General features: G+C 55.1%; 5 protein-coding genes across 5 annotated transcripts; 4 read left to right on the top strand and 1 right to left on the bottom strand.

The window, feature by feature from the left end:
- Positions 1-1244: 1244 nt before the first annotated feature.
- N657DRAFT_609111 (general substrate transporter) lies at positions 1245-3534 on the top strand. The gene is made up of 6 exons (XM_062790293.1): positions 1245-1467; positions 1539-1608; positions 1669-1693; positions 1756-1881; positions 1957-3129; positions 3199-3534. Exons 1-6 carry the CDS (start codon positions 1342-1344, stop codon positions 3332-3334), a joined length of 1656 nt encoding a protein of 551 aa, XP_062652869.1. The 5' UTR covers positions 1245-1341; the 3' UTR covers positions 3335-3534.
- Positions 3535-9643: 6109 nt separating this feature from the next.
- N657DRAFT_652590 (WD40 repeat-like protein) lies at positions 9644-12699 on the top strand (the record flags this gene model as incomplete). Its single annotated transcript, XM_062794315.1, has 10 exons — positions 9644-9881; positions 9938-10339; positions 10729-10961; positions 11017-11141; positions 11217-11581; positions 11633-12034; positions 12085-12233; positions 12300-12359; positions 12426-12551; positions 12616-12699. The coding sequence occupies 10 exons, from the start codon at positions 9644-9646 to the stop codon at positions 12697-12699; spliced, it is 2184 nt and encodes a 727-aa protein (XP_062652868.1).
- A 50-nt stretch (positions 12700-12749) lies between these two features.
- N657DRAFT_53640 (uncharacterized protein) lies at positions 12750-13963 on the bottom strand. The gene is made up of 3 exons (XM_062787780.1): positions 13616-13963; positions 13420-13539; positions 12750-13362 (listed from the first exon to the last, which is right to left on the bottom strand). Exons 2-3 carry the CDS (start codon positions 13518-13520, stop codon positions 12897-12899), a joined length of 567 nt encoding a protein of 188 aa, XP_062652867.1. The 5' UTR covers positions 13521-13539; positions 13616-13963; the 3' UTR covers positions 12750-12896.
- On the top strand, positions 13722-14825 carry N657DRAFT_53365 (uncharacterized protein). Its single transcript, XM_062787755.1, has 4 exons — positions 13722-13958; positions 14024-14128; positions 14257-14517; positions 14637-14825. Exons 1-4 carry the CDS (start codon positions 13923-13925, stop codon positions 14688-14690), a joined length of 456 nt encoding a protein of 151 aa, XP_062652866.1. The 5' UTR covers positions 13722-13922; the 3' UTR covers positions 14691-14825.
- Positions 14826-16448: 1623 nt separating this feature from the next.
- N657DRAFT_639652 (glycosyltransferase family 20 protein) lies at positions 16449-20082 on the top strand. The gene is made up of 5 exons (XM_062791809.1): positions 16449-16588; positions 16677-16938; positions 17050-19030; positions 19099-19768; positions 19850-20082. The coding sequence occupies exons 2-5, from the start codon at positions 16916-16918 to the stop codon at positions 19888-19890; spliced, it is 2715 nt and encodes a 904-aa protein (XP_062652865.1). The 5' UTR covers positions 16449-16588; positions 16677-16915; the 3' UTR covers positions 19891-20082.
- The last annotated feature ends 345 nt before the right edge of the window (positions 20083-20427 follow it).

Here is a 20427-nt window from a genome sequence, read left to right as displayed (position 1 = left end):
ATCATCGAAGAGTGTATCGCGTCATGGCATCCGCCATATCCCCCCAGCAGCCAACTTATGATGACTACCTTACACAGTAAACGGATCATGCTGGTCTGGTATGGGCAGGCTCCATGGTCCGTCAAGGGCCTCAAAGCTTGACGCCCAACGAGAATGCCCTTTCTCGGCGGCGAGACAGCTCTGCTTGTGGCAACCACCCTGATCGTTCCTCTGCTTCTGGCTCGGGAAGCTTGGCTCACGGACCGACCGCCTCAGGCGGCCGAGCTACGCGATGGTGGATGCAACAAGGGTCTGCGTACCGCTGGCCAAGACTTGGCACGTCTGCTTCCTGGATCCAGTGGCGCTTCTTGTGTTCCTCATGGGTTCGGGAAGGGAAAAAATGGAGACTGCGTGTCACGCGAGGGTGCCCTCTCCAGGGTATCGGCAAGCTGCTGAGATGGACACGATACCTAAGATCTGACTCGCGGAAACCAGAGACACCCGCTCCGGACCCTCAGCGGGGCTGACTGCTCGATGGGGTTGGAAGATCTGCAAACGCTCAAGATGGTGTGGTGCTGGGCCAGGTATCGGTAGCAGCACTAGCAACAAGCGAAAACCTGAAAACGTGCGGGCGACGCGAGGATGCAATGGTACCCATGGTACCGGAGGACGTTCGGTACCCACAGGGGCTAGACCTCGGAACATCGCAACATCATCGCGGTCTCGCAGAACCATCACACGCGGTGTTGGGCCTCTCCTCATCGAAAATCAGGCAATTGATGGATGGTAGCCCGTGTTCGCTACGCCGGCCATTGACAAATGGTTGAACCGTGACTATTCCGGGGGCTCGGGTACGGATAGGGCACGAGACACGATTAGCATCCCTCGCGAGCTTTCTCGCCAGGGGTGATCTGGGCCGCACACTGACCATGCGCGCAGGAATCCAGGCCCGATGTCCGTCAGACCACGGTCCCTTCATCAACCATTTGGGCCACACTTGCACAAGCACAGCGTCCTTCACAGTCTGGCGAATTGCATCCTTCTTCCCCAGACTCTCCAGGGAGCTGATCCGGAGTACCCCGGCGCTAAATTCGATCGGAGAATTTTCGATCAATCACGATGCAGCCCGGGCGCTGCACCCTCCTCGCTCCCATTTTGGGAGCTCGGAGGCGGGTTTTCCGCTGACGGATTTGGAAACTTGGCTCCCCCTTATGGAAACTTCGATTTACATGCAGCAGAGCTCTCGGCCAGCATCAACATCTATATGAAAAGGCGATGCCGCTGCTCTCTCCTGGCCATCTGTTCGGCACCGCTCTCCATCTTCACCCCGGCCTCTTCCACTGCTAGAGCCACGCCGCGAAGATGTCGTCGCACGGGTCCGACAATATCACGAGCGAGAAGCACATTGGTGCTCACGAGGTGGCAACCGCCGCCGTCCCTGCCACTCATGTTCCCCATGTCTCTGGCAAGGAGAAAGCAGTTCACAATGTGCGTGTGTGGAGAGAATCAATGGTCCGGCTGTGATGTCGTGGTGGTTGATTCGCTAACCGAGGACCTAGGCCGAGCTCTTCGCTGCCATCAAGGAGGCCAAGATTGAGCCCTGGAGCAAGGAGTCCATCCATCTCTACTGTAGGCACCGCAAGTTCTGATGATGTCGTCCTGGGCAACTTACTGACCGCAAGAACGTAGTCAGCATCTTCATCGCCTTCTGCTGGTACGAATCCGCCCCGGAACCCTCTCGGCTCAGATATTGTCGAGTGTAACTAACAAAATCAGTGCCTGCGCCAACGGTTATGACGGTTCACTCATGACTGCCATCATTGGAATGCCGACCTTCCAGAGCACCCTGGATGTTGCAGACACTGGACAGAAAGCCGCGGTTATCTTCTCGATGTACTCTGTGTAGGTTCCTCCGCCGAAAGCGTCTCTTCCAACAAACGTTTGAGTTAACGGCCAGCTGACATGGGTATGAATCAGTGGCGCCATGGTGGGCATGCCGTTTGCTGCCTTCATCGCCGATAAGCTCGGTCGTCGCAAGAGCATGTTCTCCGGTGCTGTCATCATCATTCTCGGCATGATCATCATCTCGTCCTCGCATTCGTACGCCCAGTTCGTGGTCGGCCGTTTCGTTCTCGGCCTCGGCATCTCCGTCATGACGGTCGCCGCTCCCGCCTATGCGGTCGAGGTTGCTCCGCCGCACTGGCGCGGCCGTTGCACCGGTTTCTACAACTGCGGCTGGTTTGGTGGCTCCATCCCGGCTGCCATTGTCTGCTTCGGCACCAACTACATCGACAGCGACTGGTCGTGGCGAGTGCCTCTGATCGGCCAGGCCTTCGCCTGCCTCATAGTCATGGTCGGCGTCTTTTTCATCCCCGAATCGCCGCGCTGGCTCATGGCCAATGGCAAGGAGGACCAGGCTCTCGCATTCCTCGTCAAGTACCACGGTAACCGCGACCCCAACTCGCGCCTCGTCCGCCTCCAGATCGAGGAGATGAGGGAGGGCATCCGGCTGGACGGCATCGACAAGACCTGGTGGGACTACCGGCCGTTCCTCCTGTCGCACAGTGGCCGCTGGCGTCTGGCTCAGGTGCTCATGATTTCCATCTTTGGCCAGTTCTCCGGCAACGGTCTCGGCTACTTCAATACGGTCATTTTCAAGAACATCGGTGTCACCTCGGTTCCGGCCCAGCTCGGCTTCAACATCCTCAACCAGGGTCTCTCTGCCATCGGCGCCCTGACGGCCATGTCTCTGACGGACAGGATGCCCAGGCGCAAGGTGCTCGTCACGGGTACCTTTTTGTGCGCCGTCGCCCTGGCCACCAACGCCGGTCTGTCGGCGGTGCTCGACCGCAACGACAAAAACAACCTGCCGTTCGACGAGGCCTACGGCCAGGGTGCGCTCGCCTCGTACTTCTTGTTCAACATCATCTTCTCCTTCACCTATACGCCGCTCCAGGGTGCTATCCCGACCGAGGCGCTCGAGACCACGACCCGCGCCAAGGGTCTCGCCCTCTCGGGTTTCATCGTCAACGGCATGGGTTTCATCAACCTGTTCGCCGGCCCCATTGCCCTTGGAAACATTGGCTACAAGTACATCTTTGTGTTTGTCGCCTGGGACGTCATTGAGTCCATCATCTGGTTCCTGTTCGGGTATGTTTCTCTCCCCCTGTTGTGCTTGTGGGTTTTGCCCCCTTTTACTAATGGAAATTCTTCCAACAGCGTCGAGTCCCAGGGCCGCACCCTCGAGCAGCTCGAATGGGTCTACAACCAGCCCAACCCGGTCAAGGCCTCGCTCAAGGTCGACAAGGTCATCATTACCGACGACGGCAAGGTCGCCGAGAAGATTGTTGCCTAAGACACATACATCTTGGGTTATGGGTTTGGTTGGTGGGTGTGCAATGGTTGCTGGACCGGAGTGGTTCGGCAAGTGTGCCAGTCCCGGAATCTGGTGAATCACGAGCTGGTTGTTTGGCGTGGGGACTGCTGTTGTCTCGTGCAACTCTGCCCCTAAGTGAATATACCCCGTTGTAATTCTGGTGTACTTTGTGGTCCTTGAGTGTCCCTACCGTTGTGTGTGTGTTCCATTGTCCGAGGGGTGCCCGTGCCTGTACTCGTGGGTTCAAGCGGCACCTGGCGGCATGAGGATTGGAGGTTACATTTGGGATTCCCGATGCCACACCGTTGAACATCGCTTATGCAGGATCAACGCTAACGTGGCGAATAGCGAGGGGTGGTAGCGAGCAACGGCAGATGCAAGGTGCTCGCTTTCGCCTTGGCGTCCGATCCAGCTTGAAGGAACTCTGGAAGCCTACATTGTGTGGCAAAAAAGGAAAAAAAAAAAAAAAAAAAAAGAAAAGGGAGAGGGAGGGAGAGAGAGAAAGGCCAGGAATGAGCCCACATGCGGACGCCCTGTAGGTGAGAAAGCACTACCTACTTGGGGGCAGCAATGTCAAGAGCCCCCAAGTAGTGCTATGGAGGTTGCAAGCGAATTGGCCTCATTCGACTCGTCATCCTCAAATCCAACTTTGCGGTGTCGTTTGACACTTCATCACAGCTATGAACAGTGACTTGGACAGACGCAAAAGAGCCTCTCGCTTCATTGGCAGCGAGCCGCGCTGAGCGAATCTGACCATAGGTACTCACCTCTTGGTACAGTATGTACTGTACCTGGTAAAGCGATTGGCGACGCTCGTACTCGCCACTCAAACCACATCGAGCGTAGCGTTCCCTTTTCCTCCATTCTTCTGTTCCGATCATGTGCGCAACAAAGGCCATCAACGCTCGCCTCTCGCGCCCGAATTCCTTTCGCCGATAAGCGATAGGAAACGCGGCCCGGTTTGTCTGCGAACCTCACGGGCCACATCTGCAAGGAGCTAAGAATGCTAGACTTATGCCGAGTCCCTTAGCGAGAGAGCCGGATGGCAGAGGGCGGGCTGTGTCCCAAACCGTCGAAAACCATCTGACAGGATGCTGTTCCCGAGATTCGCTCCTCCTCCATGCTGTGCTACCCGAGCTTCGACCTCGATATCGGACACCGCGAGGTGACTTAATATGGCTTCGGTCCGACTCTAATACCAGCCAACTGAACCTGCATCAGCCCTGTCTGTACCATCGGGCACTGGGGTGTTGCTGAGTTATGTTGAGACTAGTGACGTGTTGGTTGGGACTTGACTCGTGTCTTGGAGGGCAGCAGGCTCGCTACATCCCTCATGAACTCACGCCGGATCTGTGTTCACTTCGTCTGTCATTGGATGAGATATCCTGTGGACGCTGTAGACTCAGAGTTACCTCTTCAGGGGTCATTGAAGAGATGAGGGCTTGTTTCAGATTGAATGGTGCTGAGGAGATACACTGTCTCAACGTCCCGGCCGATAGAATACTACCAGGTAATCAGCACCGATAGAGTCAATTTGAGGTGATTACAGCACCAACGCGGCGAGCACAAGCAGGTAAGGGTACCTAAAGGTAACAGAGTCCCTCTCCAACATAACATCCAGGTTCTCACCGCTACCTACACTGCGGACATTACCTCTTTGTGGTCTTTGAATTCAAGAACATGTTGCTATGACAGCTCCATTGGCAGACTTGAACAACTTGGCCCTACGGTTCAAGAGAAGATGGATCCCAACTTACATACCAGGAGATGTACGTTCTCAGTATCAACTGTACGGTAGGGTCTGTTACTCCCCGGATCTGGTCCTCATGGGAAACGAAAATGCAGAAGCTCACCGGCAGACCGTCTTCAACGGTCGGAGAGAGGTAGCCGGCAATTGAACGAAACCCTCGGGAGGGTTTCCCTGCCATGTTGACCAGAGACTTCATTGTAGCATGCTACAATACCTCACTAATGATGCTCTAGCCCGTGAACTCGAAGTAACGGAGAGGTTTCTGGCGTTAGTTACGGGTACAAACTACTATGTACGAGTTGTCGGAACGAAGCTGCCTTGATGGCTGCATTCAACGGACCTCGGCGGTTGATTGGTGGCAGCACTGCAACCCCTCTTCCTTACATACTTAGTCCTCTCCCATGCCCATCAACAGCATGGTCAATCAATCACTTTTTACCACCTTAAAAATTCAATCCACTGCTTTGACTGGGAATAGCTTCTTCCAGCGCATATCTGAGCGGTCGTCGCCCTGCAGGTTCCAACACGAGTGACCTGAGTCTAAGAGGGCTGGCATGTCCGTTGCTAGATTGCTGAAAATAAAAGAGATAGATGACTGCACAATGGCCATCGTGCGGAATTCAAAGTAAGTGCATCAAACAGGCCTGCTGCTGCCATCTGACACCCTACCGTGCTGAGGATCTCTGTCAGAGCCCAAGTTACCATTTGATCCGAGCATGTAAGGGTGTGGGATTGGAGTCTTGCCTCGCTCCGGTTGATCCTAGCATCCGAGGACTGCGTAAAGAATGCCTCAACGAGCTTCCAGAAGCATGCTGCATAGAAAACCAAATACCTCTCAACTTACATTTTGATACTCGACCAATCTGATTCGAAGCAAGCAAGGATCACCAAAGCACCTCACGCGACACCTGTGATAGCCAGCTCACCCCTGAAAAATCTGAGACCAACCAGAAAAACATAATTACAACATCCACAAGGGCAGGTAATATGCCAAGTAGTCAATGACTCAGCGCCCAGTGGTTTCCGTGACCAGTAGCTTCAGGCACAGTGACCCTATTGACGTGCATTTGATGCAACATGGTGCGTGCTCGTCAGACTTCATCTCTGGCAATGGATTTTGGAGTACTTATACGTGTCAACCCACTCACCTTGGAAATCTTGATAGTTGAACTTGGCCATGAGAGTGTCTATATAAGGCCGTCCTTGGTAACCAAGCGAATGGGTCCTTGTTTTCAGAAGCTCTACATCAGCATCCAGTCTCTCATAGCGACTGAGAGCTTTCTCCTGCAATACCAAAGCGCTCCCAACCCCGACAATTTCTACACCAGCTCTCAAATTTCCATTTATCTGTGCCACCTTTGCTAAGATCATACGGACGAACCAAGGGACACAATCCACCATGTGTAGGTGGGCAAGACAGTGATATCGAATTTGCGTCCAGTACAAGGAGGACGAGGAGGGGGATGAGCTTGTTACCAAAGAAAGCAGCCAGGAAACTGCCCAGGCTACGGCAAAGGCGCACCTGAGCCCTGCCAGTGCACTAACCAGGGCACAATGAGATCCAAGTACTTTGGACAAGAAGCGCCTTGTTGGATCAACGGGCATGAGCAACCCTGAAATCAGACTGAAACGCTAAGCTCGGCCAGCGACCAATTCTGATCAAACCCAGAGTTTGATCACCTACCCACCTTGATCACTGTCATTGTTTTTCCTAAATGCTATTTGTTCGTTATTATGCTCACGTTAACTAGTTAACGTTACTTACCCCTTTATGAATCCTATTATCCATCATCTCATGCTTTCTCTTTGTCTTCATCTCCATCATCAGCGCGCGGCTCCTCTACTTCATACTAATTCTTACATTGACATACTATCCTTATCTCATTTCCTTCGAGAAGGTATGGTTATCTACCTGACGTATGTATCTCCTTTCAGTTTATCCTTCATGTGCTCCTTCTTGGCATCTTGAGTTATCTCCAAGAGCTTGAAGCACCTAGAAATTGTGAAATCATAACATATAGCGTGCTAATCGAAGTATTCGGTCTGTGGCTTAAGAAGTTGAGGCCCCCCTTTTTTGACCCTTTCACCACCCATACCTCGTGGCACTACTACTCATTCACAGTGCTAGGAACTGAGCTGTCTTCCCGCAATCCCCTCCACCCATACGGTAGAAATAAACTGACATAAACACGGACAAGATTACAAACCATGGCTCCCAAGGTACTAATACAAAATAGACTCCTACATTTGCCCGATCCTGGGCATGACCCCTGGATCATCAAAGGCGTGACAGACAACCTGTGAGTAACGTGAATGCTACTGCAGAAGGCCATGGGAATAGCATAGTCCCGTTGTTTTGTTGATACATGCAATGCTGACGTCTGTGGCCTGCTCGGGTTCGTTGCTGTTGAGTGGGAGCAGCATCTACCTGAAAAGCGGCTTCAGCGAGACCGAGTGTCACGGCATTTTGTCCATTGGGAAACAATGCACACAGCCGGAATCAGAAGTACCTATCTTAAATAAGGCCCAACAAGCGACGCCTGCCCTACGGAGGTGGTGCTGGACAAGAGAAATGCTGCCCCAGGTAGCAAATGGGTTGTGACTAGTTGATGCGGCTCCTGCACAAGAACCGAAGGTAGGCATTAAAGCCAGCCCAACCGTGAAGTGAAGAACAAGATCCGCCCTGAGACACCAAAGTTCAATAGTTCAAGAACACAGTAAAAAGGGTATCTCTTCCTTGCTTGGTTTCACCACATCATCACCATATCCTTTCCCGATGTTCAGCTCAATCAGAATCATAGCCGCTGGCCGGACAACATCCCCAGCACTCATCAATACAATCACAGCAAATCCAAAAGCAGCAGAAGCCACCGCAAAGCCAAGGTAGGAACCCCATGGGCTTCTCCCGTCTGCGCTTCTCGACCACAACGATCCGCGACGGGGAGGGTGAGAGGGACCGCGGCGGGCCAACCTCGATAATGACACCGCCAGCTCTTGCCGGAGCGTAATGTGCTCGGGGAGGCCGTCGCGTGCTGGGCGGGTCAGGGTGTTGTTAGTACGCTGAGACTGATCTCCCGACGGGCTGCTTGAGCTCGTGTTGAGTTACGGGAGGGATTTCTCAAGGGAACGGAAAGGGCCAGGCCATTGAGGACGAGCTAGTACATACTAATACTGCGGTTGCGGCTCTGGTTCGTAGCGCGAATACTTCATTGTCCGTTTAGGTCCGCTTCTATCCCGTTCGAGATCTGAATGGGCTCAAAATCAATGTTTGGCTTCTGTCTGGGATCCGGCGCCCAGGCTGCCGGCCTGCCCTTTGAAGAGGGTGACGACGAGTTGCTATCGGCCAACAAGGTCAGTGGCCGTTCGAGCAGGATGGGCGACCGGCAATTGACACCAGTCGCGACGGGTTGGCCGAAGTGTTGGTGTGAAGTTGGCGTTAGATCAGAAGGCTAGTGGCACAGAAGTAACTGGAGGCGACACCGGGGTTTACAAGTGCACTAGGCGTCGGAGCAATCGGCGATGTCTGAAGGGGGTTTCCCCGCGGACTGGAGGTGAGGTCTTTTGGGACAGGTTGGCGCCGATGAGTTTAGAGAGAGGGATTGTAGGCGCCTCTTCTGTTCCGTTTCATTTAAGTGTTGGGATGGGTCGAAAGAGAGAAGACCGGTTTCAGGTGTTCTTCTGGTCGGCCTCTGAGCATCTGAGGCGGGGGGTGGCACAGCAGCCAGACGACCGCTTTCAGTTGGTGCAAAAGGCGGGAGGGAGTTGACTCAACCAGCACCAACTGGGCTCAGCTCATGTAAGCCCTTCAGAGTTTACCGATAACTATTGGATTGGCAACCTCATTGCTGTGGGAGGTGTGTGCTGCATGTACTGGCGTGGCACAGGCAGATGACGCTGTCGAGCTTGGAAGTGCCCACTGCCTATTCCAGCCGAGAGATTTCAGAAGAGAGAATTCAGAAGAGAGAATTCAGAAGAGGTAGCCTCAAGAAGGGGAGAGACGAGACTTAGGGAGGTGGGTGACCTTGCCAGGCATGGCCCACGACTCAACACTGCACAACGATCCGAAGGACATTCAGAAAGCACCGTAATCGCGCCATGTGGTAGACTTTTGTCCAGTTTGAGCCCGTCTCCGGACAGGGCTGTTTCATCACTCCTGCCAGAGGATGGTCGGGAAAAGGACCAAACCGGGCAACTGCGATTCCGGGACCACCAAGCCGGGCCGGAACGTTGGTGGGCCCGCTGGCCGAAGGCGGCCGGAGCGGGGCCGTGTTTCGAAAGTCGCGTCGCGCGAGGACCGAGACAAGGGACGGCCGAGTCCGAGGAGGCGTCGAACTGATCGGTTGACTTCTTTGTAAGGTCTGGGGTTCTTGTCTGTTTCATCCTGCTGCAGCTGTTCCTTTTCCTACTGTAGCCCCCGCCCAGTTTGACCGAGCTTTGGAATCGCCGGGCGCCGTACCTGTTAAAAGCTATCTCATTTTCGCTCAAACGTTTATCGTTGCCAAGCTTCATCAGATCCGGAAGACAGCAAGCAGTAAAAGATGGGTGTCCCCGTGGTGTTGGCGACGATGGCTGCGTGCGGCAGTATCGTGACGTCGATCAAGTCGAGCTGGGAGCTCCGCCGCATGATCAAGCGGAAGCAAGAGGCGAGAGAATGTGACGACGAGGCACCCTACATATTCCGCCGTCTGCGCAGAGCGTACTACGACGGACTGATGAGTACTTTGGAATATGAGCAGTGGTACGAGAAGTTTCTGGTCGCCAAGGTGGAGAAGGATAGTGAGTTGTCACAACTTCCAAGGATAGAGACCTCTTGTCTGACACGTCGGCAACAGTGACCGGTATGCGCAGAATCCGAGCGCATCTCAGAATTCTCGAAAACGGGGCCCCAGTAGCACCCTACCGACGGTCGAGAGGCATCGACCAAGACCGGCGACGGCACTCGGTGTCATACGGTACCAGCCAGCCGTACGTTGACTTTCCGCAAGAAAGACCGAGCCTTGAATACCATCCAAATGGACGTGCGAACGTTGGCACACGCCCGGATCAGTTTAGTCGCCTCGAGCGACAAGCAACGTACAGCCTGGCATCCTCGTCGGACACCTTATCCAGGGGCCGGAGTCGCAGCACCTCGGTCGGGCAGCAATTCAGGGGTCAAAACGAGAGGAGGCATGATAGCTATGACAGTGCCGATGGCAGCGACTATTACTCGGAGAAGAAGCACTACCGGGGCAGAAGTCTGCGCCGGTGATTTCCATGGCTCAAAAGGAGAAGATGAATTGCTGAGGGGAGTCGGTTATGGGCCAGAGATCGAATTGAGCGATTTCGTACTCATTGCGCTTTGATGTTCTGTAAAGAATCTCATTTAACCCGAACACAAGATCGGATTCGCCTCGAGACCAGACCGTGTGTTGAGAAGGAGATCTTTGGAGATTGCGATTGTTAGAAGCGAGTTGTGCCGCATTCCTTTCTCATGGAAGCACTGCAGTGGATGTTGCCAATGGGAAGGGTGGGGTTCGATAATTCTGCCACTGAACTCCGCCAAAATTTCCGCAAGTGTCCCGCAGTGGTCCTGGCGCTTTGCAGGCCCGAGGATCATCACCGAGCAACACCAGAAGAGCTACAGTACGGAAGATGGCGACAGTAGCACCCCCACCATCCAAACGGCAAAAGAGAGAGGAGATTGAACGCACACAGACGCAGCAAGATGTCGCCCCGCTCCTGGCAACCGACCTCGGGTCCTTCAAGGCCAATTTTGTCGACAGCGATGGCAACCAGATGGCCGACGTAATTGAGATCAACTTTGCCGATGCCACCGAGAAAAATGTGTCAACGCTGCTCAATACCTTGCTGGGGAGGGTACGCGCCCGCTAGAGAGCTGCTATGCCCCAATTGCTGACTACGAAGCCTCCAGGACCGAGAAGACTTCACCCCATATCGCTTCCGCATCCATATCCCTGGCAAAGACGTTATTATAGACCAGTACCCTGCCGACCTACTGGGCCTCCTCCAGAAACATGGCGTGACCAATCCCTTCGAGTGCGTCTGAACATGCCGCCATGCCACGTCTTTCATGCGCTTAACTCTTTTTGCTAGGACTACCATCACCCTCAGCGCAGAGCCCCAAGCTGTCTTCAAGGTCCACGCCGTTTCGCGTCTCGCTCATCGAATTCCCGGCCACGGCCAGCCGATCCTTACCTGTCAATTCTCCCCAATATCATCGAGCCGTCTAGCGACAGGGAGCGGTGATAACACGGCACGCATCTGGGACACAGACTCGGGTACGCCGAAGCACACACTGAAAGGGCATATTGGCTGGGTTCTGGGTGTGAACTGGAGGCCAGACGGGAAACAACTGGCAACGTGCTCCATGGATAAGACGGTCCGGATATGGGACCCAGAAACGGGCAAGCCGTTCGGGCAAGAGCTCAAGGGCCATGCCAAGTGGGTGCTGGGACTGGCATGGGAGCCGTACCACTGTGAGTTGGTTGCTCTGTTCTTGGAATTGTCTCTGCTAACAGCGGCGACAGTATGGAGAGATGGCACCCCGCGTCTGGCAAGCGCTAGCAAAGACGGTACTTGCCGAATATGGGTCGTGAACACAGGCCGTACTGAGCACGTCCTGAGCGGCCACAAGGGGTCAGTCAGCTGTGTGCGATGGGGCGGCACCGGGATGATCTACACAGGTTCCCACGACAAGTCTGTGCGGGTCTGGGATGCTGTGAAGGGCACTCTGGTGCACAACTTCACCGCTCACGGGCACTGGATCAACCACATTGCCTTGTCGAGCGACCATGCCCTTCGCACCGCCTACTTTGATCATACGCAGGAGGTGCCCGAAACCGAGGAAGGCAAACGAGAGAAGGCGAGGGAGAGATTTGAGAAGGCCGCTAAGATCCAGGGGAAGATCGCGGAGCGCCTGGTCTCGGCGAGTATGTCTGCGATGAATCTCCGTACTGGCATAAACTAACAAGAGTTCTAGGCGACGACTTCACCATGTATTTGTGGGATCCGACCAACAACGGTAACAAGCCCGTAGCCAGGTTGTTGGGTCACCAAAACAAGGTGAACCAGGTGCAGTTCTCCCCCGACGGCACTCTCATCGCCAGCGCGGGGTGGGACAACCATACAGTTAGTAGTGTCCCAGCTCCAGTTCTCCCTGTCCGCACACAAAACGACTGACGCGGCTCACTGTAGAAACTTTGGAACGCCAGGGATGGCAAGTTTCTCAAGAGTCTACGGGGCCACGTCGCACCGGTAAGCCACCATCCAAACGGCAGCCCGACGTCTTTCACAATCGGCAACCCCTGACATCAAGCACAGGTGTACCAGTGCGCTTGGTCTGCCGACAGCAGACTGCTGGTCACAGGCAGCAAAGACTGCACCCTCAAGGTGTGGAACGCACGGAATGGCAATCTCGCCATGGACCTGCCGGGCCATGAAGACGAGGTATGCGACTCCGGAATCACCCGTCCCGCGCCTGTTTGCCGGAACTGACATGTGCGTTTCTCAGGTTTATGCCGTCGACTGGGCGGCCGACGGCAAGATGGTCGGCTCAGGCGGGAAGGACAGAGCTGTCAGGACTTGGAGGAACTGAACAAAACTGAGTGGAAGGAGTGGGGAGACTGTAGCCGATGATACCCTGCCATGCAGTGTTTTGCGAACAGGAAAAAGGACTCCATTCGAGTGTGAGCTGAGATTGCGGCCGCTTCACCTCTAACAGGTTGGACTGCCCCGTCTTGGACTTGCAACTGTAGGGACGTACGGTTGTGCCGAGATGCATCCCCGCTCTCCTCATGAATATCGCATGAGGAAAGCCGTGGTACTTGTACAGATTGCCGTATGGAGTACACACTGCAAAGCATAAAGGGCTCCATCCTCGAAAGGGAAAAGCCGAAGCGGACGCGACTTGGAGCGCGCATGTACTGTTGCTCTGGCGTTACTTTGGGATTGGAGGCAGAGGCACGGTAGTTTTCCGGTGGATGTGACGCGCGAAAAAGCGCCGCGATGGATGCTCATCAGGTGTCTTGCGCGTGATAGCCTCGGCAAACCAGTCTCCTGAGGGCTGGATCTCATGGCCAGCTTCAATCGGGTCGTGAGAGTTGCTTTGCAATCTGCGCTGTCTGGCTGTGTAACCCCAATCTGATGCTGTGCTTTTCTACTCTTATAAATCCCGGTCAGATGGCCCGGCCGTGGTTGGTCTGGCGCCGAGATTACTGGCATGATGCGAGAGGCCCACGGGAGGCCGGATGAGCGGCGGCTAGGGCGGCCTCCGATCAGCTTTGGTGTTGGATCCAGAAGCGGCAGTTTTACCGACCGGCTGACATAGGGGACGGTACATACAGTAGGGTAACAGTAGCATTGTGGCTGTCCCCGACAGCTCCTGGGCCGGGGTTCAAACTTTTGCGGGGAGCACATGTTTGTACCGTGACCTGTACTGTGATAAGGAATCCCCCGAGGACGAGTTGTTCATGTGTTTCGACCGACTTGCACGAGAGGGAAATGTGGGTTACCTGATCGTGGTTTGTCTCAGCTCATGGCGCAAGAGGCAAGATTTGAGATCTGCGGCGTTCAACACGGGAAAGCCAGCCGGGCAGAGGCTTCAGACTCGACGACGCTGTCCCGCCTGCAGGTTCACGTGTATTTTGCCTTGGCCCACCTGCCGTACTTAGCCATGTTGCTGGCCGTGACGGGCTGTGATACGCCCAGCACTCCCAAGCTATCAGTGCGAGCCGTCCCAAACTCCCAGAATTAGAGCGTCGATCGACACCCGTTTGGCTGGCAGCGGTGCATCTTCTGTGAGGTATCCCTAGCACTCTCATGCAGTGCAGAGAATCCTCGAGTGACCCACCTCTTGTGAGTAGAGTAAAGTGGAACCATTCCAGTTACAGTTGAGGTTGTTCTGGCTGACCTTCTCGGAGTGGAGATATTTCTCGTCCCGTAACTCCCGTTGCGGCTGTGGCATTCCGTCTGCGGCGCATGTTCGGCGATTTTCTGCCTTCGGTTCGCTGACCAAGTACTCCGTAGTGAGTAGGAGTCCAAGTTATCCATACGGATATAAGCAGGGACATTGGGCATCCATTGCCCCAGTATGAGCTATTTATTTTGTGAACCACGACAGTCAGGCTGAGACATGGACTTTGGCTTTTGAAAGGCCGAGCTCGTCGAGGACTGGCAGGATGGATATTCAAGTTTGAATGCGGAAGCCGCAGTCGCAAAGTCGGTGGAAATGGCATTTGGCTTTCAGCCTATCTCGGAAGATGTCGGGTGGCCGCTCCAATGTCCACTCAGCACCCGCGATCTCAAACGGCCGGCCCCCATGTGGCTGGGTCAGATCGAGTTGGACAAGAAAATTTTCCTTCCCTTTCGCCAAGGCCAAGCACAACAAGGTTCAAAAAGTTGCGCTGTTTTACACGTACGTAGCCGGCGGAAGGGTGTGCGAAAAGATGCCGTCTGTGCCTCTCGGCGGCAGTGCTGGCTACAACTCTTCACCAGGTCCCGCACGTTGTGCACGCCGGCATTCTGACTGGACAGGTTCAACGTTCAATCGATTGCAACTGCTCTATGTTGGGTCTTTGCTCGGCTTGAGATGGTTTCGATCGATGGCGGGGTAATTTGTGTGCTGGGTGTTTCGGTTGGATGGAGTTGCGGCGCTGCCGGTCCCCACTTCAACCTTCCCGTGCCGGATTGACGGAGAAGAAGCCGGCAAAACCTGGAAGTTACCACAAGCATCAGTCTAGTCTGATGAGCCTTCAAGATGGAAACATCCAATGTTGTGAACGTAATACACTGTACAGTAACCTGGAAGTCTTGGTCGTGACCAGGCCGTTTCAACAGGCGCACTGAGTGCCAGCTTGGTCAGGCCATTCCTTGATTAGTCTTGCTGCAGCGTTGAACGACCAATCCATCGTGAGTGAGCCTTTGTTCCCGTGCAGTTGGAGGCCGCACATGTGCTCCATGCTTGTGAGAACCTGGAAGTAAGAAATGCTTGCGCTGCTGTGTTCCACCACTTTTGATTGGCATACCTGGCCCGGGAGGTGTGCCAGGTCGATAAGCACCTGCACTCCAATATCGCTGCATTGCCCAGGCAGCCCGAGTCCCAAGATGAGGTACCTGAAGGTTGTAGTCGTCAACGTAGAGTCTGTCGGCGCTAGAGCTGTGTCGATTTCGTACCGAGGCCTGCCGTTCGTCAAGCTGTCTCTCCAATAATCCATCCCATCATCTGGTGCTCCCATGTGGTTTCATGTTGACCGACCGAGAGGCATTTGATTACGTGACGGCTGTTGGTGAAGGTTGTGTAGCGGCATACCAGTCGAAGGTGCTGCTGTCGTTCATTGGACGGTGATCGGGGAATGATCGGCCCGTCACATCCAAGAAGCTCATCCACCAGAGGCTTGCCAAAAGAGAATGATCGAAACTATATTGATACTGCTTGCAAGTTGTATGGAGTACTTGTACATGACACTGCAGGCGCCAGCAGTTCAAAGTATCGATTGTGGAGTCCTTTGGATGATCTGGAGCTTGCATCCCTGACTCCTCTTGGCTGCCAAGCGGAACGGATCAAGGACTCTTGTTGGATGGGCTGGAATGACGAGCAGCAAGTGCGGGACAACTGCTGCCCAGGCTCCACTGGCAGTGTTCCATCGAGAAACTTCTCACGCAATGCCTTGAAGCGAGCTCCTGGCCCGAGAAAAGAAATGATTGAAATTCTTCCGTGTTTCCATGCATTTCGTGATGCTGAGCACCCCCGACATCTCGCACACCAGACACCTCCATCTCGGCAGCCTCGCACCCCACTTCTCCCGCCATCCATTCCACGGGGCCAGAGCGTACCCTACTCCAGGTACTTAGCGGGAAACAGCCGCAGCTCTGTCCAACCACCTTTCTGAGTTCCGGGCTTCTGAACAACTTCCAGGCAAGTGACATATCTTCATCTCTGGCAGTCTCTTTTACCCCCAGAACTCCAACATTTCAGGTTGCATAGTGCATTGTCTGGGTAGTCATGTCTTGGCCCCGAGCGTGCGAGAACAAACGGACTCCGCATCTCCCTGGGGTCTGTTACGTCAGAGGTGACGGTCGTCGCTTGGGTGGGCCAGGCGCTAAACAACCTCAATTGCTTCCATGTTTGACGGCCTGACGGCCTCTTTATAAATAACTTGAAACCCGGCGCAGCCCATTGTAGGCTGCGCCTGCTTACTTACATTATATGTCTTACATAGATTTCGGGTGGCTTCACGAACCTTATACCTCAATGATTGCTGACGCCTAGTTCGCAGTCGACAGGCAGCTCCCCTCAACCCTCCCCTCCTGGTGCCTTCCCGCATTCCCGTCCTCACGCCCTCTGCATCCCGCACCCTGCATTTCGGCGTCCATCTTGGTCGGAGATAGCCTTGGTTTGGATCAGGTCCCAAGTCGGTCTCTCAAAGTTCCTGCGGCATAGCACCGAAGTGTGAAAGTCCCTGCCTCCTTTCCGTTCCAGCATCTCGGTACAGGCTCCGCATCCGTCCCGGCCACCCCCGACCATCCCCATAGTTTCCGGAGCCTGCAGCCTGACAACATACTCGACCTGTCTAGTGCATGACCGGCATATTCTCTTAGTTGCCGGGCCCGCATAAACACACGCTCTTCCACTCCGAGACTTCGCTTCCCACGTCGTCGTCACACCTCCCAGACTCCCTCGATGGGCTCGACAGCCGGAGCTCGATAGCATCCGTCCCCACCTACATATGCCATACTCGAATTCCAGTTGCCCTAAAGGCCACCGCTATACCACTCCTATTTGATCGATCCCGACAGCCGAACCTTCGCCCACCATGACGGTTTTCATCGCTTCTCTGTGAGTCCACGTTTTGCTGAAGCATCCTCCGTGCAAAACTACTCCCAATTCTGCCGATGCCTGGGCATAACCTTCGAGGTGACGACGGCTAATGCCGTGACCGTTTTCCAGGTTCCTCCCCAAAACCATCCACTTCACTCTCCCGGGTACCCCTCCGCCGGGTGCTGCCGCCGAAAAGAAGCAACCCGGAAAGCCGGCTCCGGCCGAAAAGCAGACGAGCCTGTTCCAGGCGCCCAACATCACCCCGCCCATTACCCCGGTCGATGACAAGACGCGTGACCACCTATTCACGAACGAGGACGGCCTGCGTGTGCAGATCCCGCAGGTTGAGCCCGCGGCCGATGGCTTCCGCGCGCCCGCAGATCGAAGCTCTCCCACCTGGGGAGGGCGTCCCGACCAGCCCATGTCACGCGCGAACTCGCCGCCTCCCCCATCGTTGATTGAGAAGAGTCGCCTGCTCCAGCAAAAAGCGAAGGAATTGGGCCGCCAGGGTGTGACGCAGCCGCGCTCGTTGACCAGGAGCGACAGCCACGACCGCGTTTTTGCCAATGCCAACTGGAAGGTTGTCAATGCGGACCAGGGCAACGGAGGCCTGCGCAACGCCGCCGAGGCTGCTGCGAGGGAGTGCAAGCTGGGCGACTACATGTGGGTCGGAACTCTGGGCATGCCGACCGACGCCCTCCAAGGCACTCAGCAACTGCAGGACATCTCGGACCGGCTGTACACCGAGCACGACATGCTCACTGTGCTCTGCTCCGACAAGGACTTTGACGGTCACTACTCGCACTTCTGCAAGCAGATTCTCTGGCCCGTTTTCCACTACCAGATTCCCGACAATCCCAAGAGCAAGGCGTACGAAGACCATTCCTGGAAGTACTACGTCAACGTCAACCAGGCCTTTGCCGACAAAATCATCAAGAACTGGAAGCGTGGCGATGTCATCTGGGTCCACGACTACCACCTCCTGCTCGTCCCTGGCATGATCCGCAGGAAGCTACCAGATGCCAAGATTGGTTTCTTCCTGCACGTTGCCTTCCCTTCTTCTGAGGTTTTCAGATGCCTGGCTGTCCGAAAGCAGCTTCTCGAGGGTATGGTTGGCGCCAATCTGATTGGCTTTCAGATCCACGAGTATACCAGGCACTTTCTCCAAACCTGCAGTCGCCTTCTTAGCGCGGAAGCCACGCCGGATGGCCTGCAGCTTGAGGATCGCTTTGTGGACGTCATCAACATGCCCATCGGCATCGACCCGGTGAGCCTGAACCAGCACCGCCAGGAGGTCGAGGTGAAGAAATGGCTGGACATCATGCGCGAACGCTACGCCGGCAAGAAGCTCATCGTCGCTCGCGACAAGCTCGACCATGTCCGCGGCGTCAGGCAAAAGCTGCTCTCGTACGAGCTCTTCTTGAACGCCAACCCCGAGTGGCGGAACAACACTGTTCTGATCCAGGTCGCGCTCTCCACGAGCGAGAAGAGCGAGCTGGACGCCACCGTCTCGGACATTGTGACCCGAGTCAACTCATCCTGGGCGAACCTGGCCTACCAGCCGGTCGTGTATCTGAAGCAGGATATCGACTACGCCCAGTACCTGGCCCTCTTGAGCATCGCGGATGCCTTGATGATCACCAGCCAGCGCGAGGGCATGAATTTGACGTCGCACGAGTTCCTGTACTGCCAGGATGGCAAATTCAGCGAGAAGAAGCACGGTTCTCTTATCCTGTCCGAGTTCACAGGCACGTCGTCTCTCTTTGGCGGTAACGAGCTGTCGGTCAACCCCTGGGACTACCGGGCCTGCGCCAATGCCATCAAGAAGGCGCTTGAGATGGGCGACGAGGAGAAGGAGCAGCGCTGGACTAAGCTGTATGAGGCAGTCAACCACCATACCGGCTCGCATTGGTTTACGGAATTCATGTCGCGCCTGGACATTGTCTACGACGAGCAGCACCGCCGCGACCAGACGTCGGTGCCGCGCCTTTCGATGCACAGCCTTATGCAGCAGTACAATCGCACTGAGAGGAGACTCTTCATTCTCGACTTTGAGGGCACCTTGGTCAGCTGGGGTCCTGTCAACAAAATCATTCCGGTTAGCCCGCAGGTAAGTTTATGGCCACAATTTGATACCGTGTCAACTGTTGTAACAGGCCGCAGTCTAACTTTGTGTAGCGTACTCTAGACGTCTTGAACGATCTGCTCCTCGACGAGCGCAACACCATCTACGTCATGTCGGGTCGGCGGCCGGAAGAGCTAGACCGTCTGTTCCGCCGCGTCCCGAACCTGGGCCTCATCGCCGAAAACGGCTGTTTCCTCAAGGACTGCGGGAGCACGACCTGGACCGAGATGGCCGACTCGGACCAGATCCGCTCGTGGAAGGAGTCGGTCAAGCCGATCCTGAACTACTACTTGGAGCGCACGCCGGGGGCCGAGCTCGAGGACCGCCGCTGCTCCCTCATCTTCCATTACAAGTCGGCCGAGGACTACGAGGCGGCGCAGCGGCAAGCGACCGACTGCGCCAGCCACATCAATGACGCGTGCGAGGAGCAGCGCGTCCATGCTATTCCCCTGGACGGCTGCGTGCTCGTTGAGCCCATTGATTGGACCAAGACCACGGCAGCGCAAAAGATCTTTGCCGACCTGCGGGCTAACATGGCACCCGATGAGAAGCACACGTCGCCCGTCGACTTCCTCATGGTCATTGGAGACGGTCGCGAGGACGAGAAGGTCTTTAAATGGGCGAATACTCTGGGCGAGGACGGGACTGTCAAGGAGGTTGTCACGGTGAGCCTGGGGAATAGGAACACGGAGGCGACGGCGACCTTGGCTCAGGGCGTTAGCGGTTAGTATTCCATTCCACCTTCCTCCCTGGGATTGTGCTCTTTCTTATCTTTTTCCCGGTTACTGACGAACTTTTACACAGGCGTCCTGATGGCACTGCAGAAATTGGCATCCATCGCGTAAGCAATCGTATTGCTGGTTCACCCGGCACATACCAACTTCAATGATTCACGATGCAGGTCTGGCGTCCCTGCGCGCCACCGTCGGAAGAGCTCGGGGTCAACGCGGGCACCTGTCCGCTACCCATGGTCTCCTGAGGCTTGATCTCGACAAAAATAAGTGGGTTGGTCATATCCAGCGGCTGCGATTTCATGGCTTCTCTGTTGCTTCTGTTTGCTACATATGCCCGGTTGCAATCCTTCTACAAAAGCGCGGTCCCAGGCATCGATGCCAGGTTTCCGCTGGTGGTATCCTTTTTTTTTTTTTTTGTTTCTCAACGTCATGTTTCTCACCTTCACTTTTCCTTATTCGCATGTAGCGTTCTGCGTCTCCTGATCTCCCCTTTAGCGCAGCAGAAGCGTTTCGCCCGTTGTTCACTGGCTTGCGTGTCTTCATGTCCGCTCGCTGAAAGGATCCAGCTTCCTGGCCGAATTGAACGGATGACCACTCCGCTGTTCGAACGGATTCGATTCGTTAAAGATTTAGGGATTTTCAGGAAGG

The sequence above is a fragment of the Parathielavia appendiculata genome (assembly GCF_033297405.1).
Source record: "Parathielavia appendiculata strain CBS 731.68 unplaced genomic scaffold N657scaffold_1, whole genome shotgun sequence".
In the NCBI taxonomy this organism is placed as follows: domain Eukaryota; kingdom Fungi; phylum Ascomycota; class Sordariomycetes; order Sordariales; family Chaetomiaceae; genus Parathielavia; species Parathielavia appendiculata.
This window is presented reverse-complemented; position numbering and strand designations above follow the sequence as displayed.

Excerpts from the sequence above, each read along its gene's own strand:
- N657DRAFT_639652 (XM_062791809.1), top strand. The coding sequence starts at position 16,916 with ATGACGGTTTTCATCGCTTCTCT. Across the intron at positions 19,031-19,098 it reads TCATTCCGGTTAGCCCGCAG|CGTACTCTAGACGTCTTGAA; the intron begins GTAAGTTTATGG and ends AACTTTGTGTAG. Across the intron at positions 19,769-19,849 it reads CTTGGCTCAGGGCGTTAGCG|GCGTCCTGATGGCACTGCAG; the intron begins GTTAGTATTCCA and ends ACTTTTACACAG.
- N657DRAFT_53365 (XM_062787755.1), top strand. The coding sequence starts at position 13,923 with ATGCAGTGCAGAGAATCCTCGAGTGACCCACCTCTT. Across the intron at positions 13,959-14,023 it reads CCTCGAGTGACCCACCTCTT|TGGAGATATTTCTCGTCCCG; the intron begins GTGAGTAGAGTA and ends ACCTTCTCGGAG. Across the intron at positions 14,518-14,636 it reads AAAGTTGCGCTGTTTTACAC|GTTCAACGTTCAATCGATTG; the intron begins GTACGTAGCCGG and ends CTGACTGGACAG.
- N657DRAFT_609111 (XM_062790293.1), top strand. The coding sequence starts at position 1,342 with ATGTCGTCGCACGGGTCCGACAATATCACGAGCGAGAAGCACATTGGT. Across the intron at positions 1,609-1,668 it reads GGAGTCCATCCATCTCTACT|TCAGCATCTTCATCGCCTTC; the intron begins GTAGGCACCGCA and ends GCAAGAACGTAG. Across the intron at positions 1,882-1,956 it reads ATCTTCTCGATGTACTCTGT|TGGCGCCATGGTGGGCATGC; the intron begins GTAGGTTCCTCC and ends GGTATGAATCAG.
- N657DRAFT_53640 (XM_062787780.1), bottom strand. The coding sequence starts at position 13,520 with ATGTGCTCCCCGCAAAAGTTTGAACCCCGGCCCAGGAGCTGTCGGGGA. Across the intron at positions 13,363-13,419 it reads ACCGTCCCCTATGTCAGCCG|CCGCCGCTCATCCGGCCTCC; the intron begins GTCGGTAAAACT and ends AGGCCGCCCTAG.